The following is a 10,273-nucleotide window of genomic DNA, read 5'->3' as shown; positions in this document are numbered from 1 at the left end:
CCCGCCGGGAAAAAAAAAAAAAAAAAAAAAAAAAAAAAAAAAAAGAAAAAAAAAAAAAAAAAAAAAAAAAAAAAAACTTGGCAACAGTTTTACTCAACAGCAAATAATTAAATATGGAACAAACTCCCGCGTCAAATGATTAAAGCGCAATGATTTCTGGCAAACGAAATATGAGCAATACGTAGAATCGCGCTAATTACTTGCTAATTGAGCAATCTTGATGATTCTGCGAAATGTGATCGATCTTGCTTTTCGTTACTACAACGGAATAGTTATTAATATATTTGCAGTAATTTATTTTTTAATTTTATCCCGAATAATTTTTTTTTGTAACAAAGAATTGAAAAGTCAAGACTTCATTTCTGAGAATCTTTTCGTTTTTTTTTTTTCATCGCCACAAAACTATTAATACCTTCACGCAAACATTTTAATCGGAGATCCGTATGTAGAATTGAAATTCTTCATGGCATTTGATTTGTTCAAATATTAGATTGCACATACTTCACGCTTTCCCTTCTGAAGGGATCCACATCACGCAGTTTCGGATCAAGCTTCGTCCCACCCGAATACCGCGGACACGCAACTGTCACTCACGGCTCTATATTAATAGAGCCTCCTCGCGCGATAAATAGAAAAAGCTATGCATTTTCCTCTATTTCTCGATTTCTTCACCGCATATTACACTTATTCAAATGAAAGTAACTCGATTCTGACGTAACACACTCACCGATGCAGACGACGAGCGCCACGGCGAGAATCGGCGGGAAAACCCTCGAGGGCGAAAGCATGCTGGCGATCGGGACGTCTGCGAGGAGGATATACGATGCGCCCGCGACAAGCAGGGAAAAAGGCCGTCACCCGGCCACTTTGGAACGTCTCCTCGGGTCCTGGCGGGAGATCGGGCTGATGGAGCCACCCGGTAAGGGCGGGACCGGGACAGACGATGGCCCGCGCGAAAAACGAAAAAAAAAAGACACCGCGTGCACCGACCCGCTTCCTTCGTCGTCGATCACTCCGGTGTAACCCCCTCTGGTTACTTCACTCGATCGAAATGGATCAATCTCACTCTGTTTAAACAAATCTCTTTCTTCCTCGTCTTTTAAAATATTTACTTGTCCCTCGCGAGAATGATACGGGGCACGGGGTAACCGCGCTGATTTTTCTATATTTTTTTTTTCTCTTTCTCGTATAGATTCCTCGAGCGATTAATAATCTGAATATGTCGCAGATGGTACCGGAGGAGGGTGGGAAAAGTGAGGGCGGCTTTTACAAGAAGGCGCGTTCTATACGTCTGTTGCAGCGCCAACGTTAGGACTGACTTTCTCTACGTTATACGGCCGTTCTGCAGCAGTGGCGACGCGCGGTGTCGCGACGCGCCGCGTCGTCGCGCGGATACATCCGCGCGTCACGTGTGCGCCTGTGGGCGGATGCTCCGGATGCAGCTGGACGTGTGCGAGAGTGAGGCAAGGAGACGTCGAGATGCTTTGAAATTCGGCGCGCCCGCGCCTTCGGTCGAGAGACTCGCGCTCGTTCTCGTTGCATCGTAAAAGTGACCAGCTGACTCAGATCGGAGTCGGCCCGATATGTCAAACGTGCGTGTGTCATTAACCGTGCGATATCGACACTCGGCTCCTCGAGAATTATCTATGAGGGATGTAATGGTGCTGTCTTCAATTTGTCGCGAGACTACAACTTTGATCGGAATTTACTTAAAACACTGGATTATAATCAATCTCCGCTTCGAGTGTTTCTGACGCAGAAATTTCCTCGTAGCCGCGATTTACGATTTAAAGACAGTTTAAAGATGCTGAAGAGGGTGAAGTGTTTAATTAAATCTGTATTTTTTTTCTGTGGCCAATTAATATATATTTTTTGATGTTGTATCCAAGAAAAACACACAATTAAAGTTTAACATTCTGCCGCGCGCTTGAAGGATATAAATTATCATAACATATTTGCGCCCGAATAAATTATTTGTTTTAATTAAGAAATTCTTCGTTACTTTCATCACTGCAATCATAAAGTTCGTAGCACAAGCGATAACAAGTAGCTGAGAAAATTTATTTATTGAAATATCTGTTGAAATATAATTTAAATTTTTTTAATTAAGAAAGACACGCATACACCCGCACACAAGAATGCGCTTATTTTTGGAGAACCTACCACCGAAAAACTTTGCGCCCGAATAAGTTTGCTCAAAAGAAAAAAATAAATAAATAAATAAAAATATGATGCCATAAAATAATAAGGAAAGAAAAAGACATGAAAATGCTTTCTTCGGTCAATTATATATTCTTCCGCTAGGATGTGCAGTTATTACGTTTATGCAGTGTCCGTGTGTTGACGAAGTGTGTCGTAAACGCATTTAGTGTTAACCCCTTCATCACGACGCATTGCAACGCGCGTACATCGGTTTACATATCGAGTTATTGCAGTATGCATTCGCGCCGTAGTTATCGGGGAGTGCATACAATGTGTGCGCGTGCATATAATGCAGCAGTAACATTGTGCCATGTGGCATCAATCATAGGATTTCCTGCAGGTGAAAGGCCACGGTCGGTTCCCTCTACGCGAATACGCAACCCCTTCCTGCCAGCCCCTCTCTATTCTCTTTCTCTTTTCCTCTCTCTCACTTCTATCGCTATCTCTCACTCACTGTTTTTCCAGTTTGTCCGAACATTCTCGTCGAAATTTGACAGTCTACGGTCTTGCAAATGGAAAATGACAAGTATAGCGAAGCGGAGAGAAAAAAAGGGGATCGGATATTTACTCGAATATATTTATTTTATACAGAGAATAGAAAGTTTTTTTCGCGTATGAGAAAATATTTTTATACCACGTCTCTCTTTCTCTCTCTCTCTCTGAAAGTTGGTAAATTAAAAATACTTTGGTGCAAAATAAACGCGGCTTGATTAAATCTCTTTATTGTAATTTTGCGTCGAGATAGATAAAACTTTCTAATGCTATGCAACAATTATATGCGTAATGTACACGTGCATAATGTGCATTATATTTATAATGTACACGAATGATAGAACGCGTCGACCTTTTTTACTTTGTAACCGTGCTTCACGTATACGTAAAAGAAAAAATGCGAGCAAATTTTCATGTCACCTCTGCACTTGATGCAATGCCACTTCCGTTGCAGACACACATACATGCTACGTAATAATCTCTCTTAAAATGATGTATAATATCATGATGTTGGTAATGTTACTTTGGCTGTTACAGTTTGTAGAGACCTCGAGCGATATAACTTATCTTTCCGCTTGACTTCGCTGATGCTGCGACACTGAAGCAGTATAATAAAGATAGTTCGTGCCCCTTAATTAGTAATTGATATTAACCGTAGACGTAACACATCGTCGACGATTAACATGGAATGTACCGTAAATTTGTGGTAAAATGTAAAATAAAGGGGTACAAGGGAAAAGCAGGGATGAAATGTCTTAATACTGGGAATATGTTAGTTACAATGTAAGAAAAATGCGGCGACTATTAGTTTTATATGTAGAACTGTCGCAGGAAATATATCAAAAACATTGAGAGAGAAACCATTTTTTCCTCCATCTCTTTCTTCTATTTCTTTTCAAAATTTTTGAACATACACAAGTAGTATAAATATGTTACGTATCGCAAGGAATGAAGATGTGGTCATTTTTAAAACGCGAAGCGCGCGCGAAATATACGCGAAATCTCCTGTATAATTTCATAATGTGTTTTCATGCAAGGTAATTACATACGAACAACAGTGAATAAAAAAAAAGTAATATGTAGAGAAACACGGAGATTAAATCCTTTACTTTTATATAACGTATGAGAATACACGTTGCGTGATGGGAATTAAATGTCGCAGATGTACGTGTACGATCGAAATTAAAGTAAACCACTTGCTATTGCTTGTAAGGTTTGCATTATTTTATGGAATTTACGCGACAAATGTTTAGATTATTTTATTAAATGGTGAAATCGTTTATTATTTATTTTATAAATAAATATTTTTGAGATAATTATGTATGTGATCAATGTATAATACAAAAATTGATTTTCACATCTTTTTAAAAAATAAAATTTGTTTTACTTTGTAAGTAATATAATTTTACCGGAATATATATCAGGCTTTAAAAAATAATGGAGTGATGCTTTGACAAAACAAAAGCGGAACAAAATAACTTGTTACAAATAAAAATTGTTTTAGCATCAATTAAAAAAAAAAAAAAACAGCGGGATTATATAAACATTTCTAACGATACGTCTATCTTGCTCTGAAGAGACGAAGAAGAGAACGACACTCGTTACTATCTCGTTAATATCTTATTGTCGTCACGTGTTTCTATTATTTAAACAGATACCTAACAAAAATGATAAAAAATTAATTAAATCTCGCATTGTACTCGCGTTTGACGAATAATTCACAGTTGGATTGAAGACTCGAATAGTTGATGGCAGCACGTTCTTGGTAACCACCAGAATTGCCAGTAGATATTTTCACAGCAGGCCGACCATCTGTCGGCTTCAGCTGCGCTACCGACAGAGGCGGCAAAGATCAATGACCGCAAAAGATGAAAGGCGGCAAGATAACGTTTTATAGTGATTCTATGTACGAGACGACACCTATATCCACGCCTTTTAGCCTCGTATGATATCGTCGATGAATGTGAGACATTTTTTTATTTATTAAAGAAAATTGAGAGATTTTAATAAAAAATTATGATTTTTTTTTTATCTTCTCTACAGAATCGAAATAATTTCTCTCAGAATCCTGAAAAATTTTGACAGGTTTAGAAAATTCATCACTGACGTGAGACAGATTCACACAAACGAAAATTATTCCAAAAATAAGTTAGATTTCGATTTGAACATACTATTAAGGGGTACATCATTTCTGTCAATGAAATTTGCTTCCCTTATTTTTCATCTTACGGCACGTATCAAAATCCTGGTATCGATAGTTGGACATATCGATATATCGTTAGTGCCTCGCTCCAACAATGTTCGATATCGAGATACGTACGCCTCGATACGAGAGTAGCCGCTTCGAGGATTCATCCCTAGAGCAACGCGTAGCATTAGCCGTGAATGGGCGGCCAGAGTGCAAGATGGCGGATTGCGAGTCGGAGGTGCACCGCTTGGCAGCCACGAATCAGGACGGCAGTGCGAGGAACACGACGACCGTGACAATGGTGAACAACAACGCGGCGCGGGTGCCGCAGCATCCGCCGGGCCAGGACCGTCAGGACCCGGTCGGCCAGGGGCCGAGATGCGTGACCATCTACAAGACGGAGACGGGCTTCGGGTTCAACGTACGCGGCCAGGTCAGCGAGGGTGGACAGCTGCGGAGCATCAATGGCGAGCTGTACGCGCCGCTGCAGCACGTCAGCGCGGTTCTGCCGCGAGGCGCCGCCGAGAAGGCCGGCGTCCGCAAGGGCGATCGTATCCTGGAAGTGTGAGTAAAGGAAGAATAGCGTCCTTGTTTTATCTTACCTCGTTCACGTCAGCCTCCTCGGATACCGTCTTCGGGAGCGCTCCTTTGTCAGGACTCCTTAGGCCTTGATCGCGAATGTGTTAATTCTGATGCAACGATCTTCGATCGTCTCAGGCTGTGCGCCAAAAATTACCGAGGCATTCGTGTAATTAGATGGCGAACACGCCAAGACGCGAGATTCGGCCTTGATTGGTTTCGCAGAGTAAGAACGATACGTAAAAAGGATCTTGAGAACTTGAACAGAAGATGTAGACTGACAGATGAATGATCCAAAACGAGATTTAAATTCCACGTTCTATGAATAGCAAGTAACTATAAATCATTGGAGAGAGATTCGACTGTTATTATTATATTACTACTAATCAACGTGTTATGACGTTTCTTGTTTCTGTGCAAGTCATCAGCATTTAGACATTCTTGAAGGAGCTAACGTGCTGACGTACACATGTTTATTTCGTGTTATCTTGACTTTCGAGGAAAAATGTTTAATATGGTTTTAATGTAACATTAATCGGCGTTTTATTTATCGACGAAAAATATTTAAAGCAATTTTAAATACGAATATAATCTATGTTCTTAAATATGAAATTTCCATTTGAGGGAAAGCCTTGTTTACGAGCAACAATTTCGACGCTAATGTCACATATTTTTTCTCCTAAATCTCGACAAATACCTACGCACATCCGCAACCCGCGTTTTGACCCTGTCAAGCATGTCTAAACGTCGTTGACTTGCAAAATACTACGATAATGAATGGATCTGAACTTTGTTTTTCCGCTTAAGAATCGGAATAATGTGTCGTTAAAAACTGTACGTACATACAAAGTCCGTTTATTTATATGGAAATAGCTTCTATGGAAATCGCGCTAGTTATATGCATATTCATACCAGAGGATTATTTGCAACTGTTGACTCTGTTCTCGACGATCCTGGTTCTTCAGGATCCAGTCATTGTACAGGCATAATCTTTCGATGCGTTCTAATAGCCCAGGGTCCTGTAGGACGGACATTGATATCCATCTTTGACTGTAATTTATCTCTTTTATGTCTTCCTTGAAACAAGGATCCCATACTATATTGATTAAGTACCTAATATCGATTGTTTTGTCACGCGCAGCGTTAACTGACAGATGTCAGCTGATTGAAATTTTTACTATGTTGCATACTCGGCTAAAGTTGCGGGAGTGAAATGAAGATTTAAAAATACATTGTACATAAATTTTAGACATGATAATATAAATGGAATAATAAAGGAATAATCGCGCTAACTGTTATTAAGACGTGGAGTCTGATAAAACAAATTTCGACATGTGAAAGTATTCAAAAATTCCGCAAAAATTCTGATGTAAAGATGATAAAGTTTACATGTTGCGTTAAAAACATGCTCGTCTGTTAAAATCATGCAAAATCTGTCGCACCTGCGAGCTCAGAACCGGTCTCTATCGCAGATTGGTCAATCGAGAAAGTGCGCGAAATATATCTTCAAATCTCATTTATTATCATTTTTAAATGATTATCTTAATTCGATCCGAGATATAATGAATATGCTTTAAAATTATTTTTCGTCTTAATGTTTGAAAAGATCGTCGATATTCACTTATAGTAAACACCTCGATTGTCTGTGAAATATCTTTATTGTCGCGAATTAACTATTGTGTTAGCTAACCAACCATCTGACTGACAAGCCGCGCTCGAGCATTTGCAATTTTCGTCGGCGTGATCATTAGTGCTCTTGGATTTGCATAACTGATCATTAGCCACCCGGCACCGTACCTTGTGCACAGTAATTGTGTTTCCCAAACTGTTTAATTAAAAGCTAATTTGCTTAAAACATTGTCGCTTACTATAAATGCCGCACCCTGTATATATATATATATATATTATACGATGGCTTATACCCGGCAAATTCGAGTCTCATGATATTACACACCATAAAGATCGTAAAATTCAAAGTAACAGGTATTAAAGCAAATATGAATTTGAATATATTTTTTACGCGACGTTTATTGTAGGAATGACACAAATCGTATTTTGATATCGACGTTTAGATAAGTAATCTATGTGCTCAAAGTATGACTAATTTATTTTGATAATGACGAGAGATTGATTTACGATTAAACAAGTCGAAGAGATTTAACGTCTAAAAAATAAAGTAACGATATATCACAAAATCCGACGATGTTTATGCAATCGATCTATCGCAAATATTTCTTCCATTTGCGATAGACGAGCGGCTCCGCGTTTATTTGTGATGGTGTGTCCGGAGATTGCGGGGATGAGATGTCTGTTTGCAACTGTATGTGTGCGAGTCGCAGGTTCAAGGTTCCCATAAACCTTCTCGCGCGGTTCAAGGACCGTCCTACGGTGACGTCCGTCGTGACGTCCGTCGATTTCAGTTTCGTTCTCTCGAGTTTCTCGTTTGACAGGATAGCAGACCTTTCTTCTGCGGTAGATAATACTCGAGGCGAATCGGTACATTCGGAATAAACGGATGTTAATTCGTTGAATATTTTATTATATTCGTCACTTTATAATTTGTAAATATTTTGCATTTTAATGTATTTTTCCTCTTTTTACTGCGAGAAATTGATCATGACCTTTACTTCGCCTTTCACTCGGCTAACTTTACAGCTCCGATCGCCACTTGATATATGTCTGTTCGGATTTAACGATTCTTGAAGCATCCACTGAAATGTCGACACTATCGCTTTTTTATTTCGAGATATTTGTCAATATAATCCTTTTATCTCTGCGTTTCATTAATTTTCGAAACTATTGCTTGAGTAAGAAAATGACAGTCGCGGGTTAAATGCTTTTTCGTTACTTATGCATATTCTGTATGACTTCCTTTCTTATGTTACACTTGTATTAATGTTTTTAAAAGGCTTATTTTTTGTATGGTTTCTACAATTCTTTCTATAATTGGAAAGTTATTATATGCATGTATTACGCAGCTTATTTGTGGTGAAACATGTGTTTCTATTTCAATATTTGTCAAAGAAATTATTTGCGGCAGTATAAAAAAAAAAGAAACATTATCTCATTCGGAAATTATAAATTAAACTAGATAAAGCGTAAGTGTTGGAGCTAAAATACGTGGAGGCGAAAGTTTAACGAGCAACGATAAGTGTGAATATTACATAAAAGAAGCCGCTATTGCGCCCGATAAAATGAACAGTCATTCTCTCAGAATTGCGTTGATCATTAAGGGTCCCATTAACGTAGGTACGATTCATTATAAGTTCTATACGCTTTGTTCCTCCAATTAGATCTAATTAGCGGATTCAACCGTACCTTATGAATGAGAATTTCGAAGAAAGGAAGCGATACGCACTGCGTATTGTCTCTCTCTTTCTCTCTCTTTTTCTGTCGCTCGTTTAAATTATTTCAGTCATTTATAATATTATAGGCTCGCGAATTTCGCTCATGCAAAGTGCATTATCTTCTCCTAACAGATTACAGCGTACACGCGGTGCCGTTTATTGACCGATCCACTTCACCCCTCATGCCGATCTAATTTTATTAGATGACGAAATAATTCTGTAAGCTGTATTATATCAACACAGATAACGCCTTTGATATAGACGACACGAAGAGGAAAGTTTACATTTAACGAGTGCAACGCGTTTCTCCGCTACCGCTTTGACGTAACTGATTTCAACGCCGAATTAAACATTAATTCTATATTTTTAGTTTTTAATTTTAATTCAATGTATGACTTTGTATGACGAATTTTATAACCATGCGACGTTAAATTTATGTTTGTTAGTCTAACTTTGCGCTGAAGATGACCCAAATAAAGGGTCGAAACGTTCGAAATTTATATTAGTATTAATTTATCACTAATAATAAACAGTTTGCGCACCACGTACCGCGCTTGGCTCTAAATGCTCTTTTCTATTATATTTGATTAATTCTACCATTCATCCTCATTTTTGCGCAACAATCTAATTGAACTCTGACCTCATCTCCTCCTCTGACAGTATTTAACAAAAATAATTAAAAAGAAAAAAAGTACGCTATATATAGAATTACACGCACTTAACAGGATTTGATTTTAAATTACAATACATAATACGATGAGTAATCGCTTTTCTATTGACAACCCTGCTGCTTCTATCGTCTAGAAGACAGATATAATTTATGGAATGATTTTTTGTGTCTACGCGATAGGGAAATGGGTAGTATAAAGTGCGCGACGCGCCCTGTCTCGCATGCAAACGTGAAAACCCGCGTGGTAAGCGACATTCGCCGACCTCCGTCGAGAGAGTCGTGCCTCCGTGCTCCGGGCCAATCACCGGGCCAATTACCGGGCCGTGTCCTTTCACTGTCGGAATTCGAAACGTGCCGCAAAAGAAAAGGAAAAGCAAGAGGCCGCGATCGTACGGTATCCTATTCCCTTTCGATTGGCTGAGTAATAAACGATCGGGGGCCGCGACCGGACCCGTCGAAGGCCTCTCCGTTGTCGCGAACCAGATCCGGGTACCCGGATGTGCCGAGAGTGAAGAACATCGCGCGACTTTTCCGCGTATAAATCTCTTCATTTTCGTATCTCGTCCCGTTTTCGATCGATCGTCCGTGGAAACGTAACAGTTGGCGCGAATCGTCGTGCCTGCCTGTTTAGACTACAGATTGATACGCGCACTGATAAGATCCCCCCGCAAACATGTTGACGTGTTACATGTCCGCGTTGCAATGCGAGTGGATCGAGAATCGCAAAGGATGGAATCCGATCGGCGTGCCGCAATTAAAGTTGGTTCGAATTATAGATCGATGATACGAGGGGGC

General features: G+C 39.4%; 2 protein-coding genes across 2 annotated transcripts in view; one reads left to right on the top strand and one right to left on the bottom strand.

The window, feature by feature from the left end:
• Positions 1-2,188, bottom strand: part of LOC115237861 — a 66,293-nt gene extending 64,105 nt beyond the window's left edge. The window contains exon 1 of the mRNA XM_029811199.1: positions 728-2,188. Coding sequence (XP_029667059.1) covers positions 728-788 — 61 coding nt within the window. The 5' untranslated portion in view covers positions 789-2,188. The remainder of the gene's footprint in view (positions 1-727) is intronic.
• Positions 2,189-5,061: 2,873 nt separating this feature from the next.
• The window catches only part of LOC115237975 (sorting nexin-27), an 11,699-nt gene continuing 6,487 nt past the window's right edge, over positions 5,062-10,273 (top strand). Inside the window, exon 1 of the mRNA XM_029811414.1 lies at positions 5,062-5,446. Within this exon, the coding sequence (XP_029667274.1) occupies positions 5,100-5,446 (347 nt within the window). The 5' untranslated portion in view covers positions 5,062-5,099. The remainder of the gene's footprint in view (positions 5,447-10,273) is intronic.

Source organism: Formica exsecta, unplaced genomic scaffold (genome assembly GCF_003651465.1).
Source record: "Formica exsecta isolate Colony F162 unplaced genomic scaffold, ASM365146v1 scaffold314, whole genome shotgun sequence".
Classification (NCBI taxonomy): Eukaryota; Metazoa; Arthropoda; class Insecta; order Hymenoptera; family Formicidae; genus Formica; species Formica exsecta.
The sequence above is the reverse complement of the archived record's forward strand: the minus strand, read 5'-3'. Positions and strand labels throughout refer to the sequence as shown.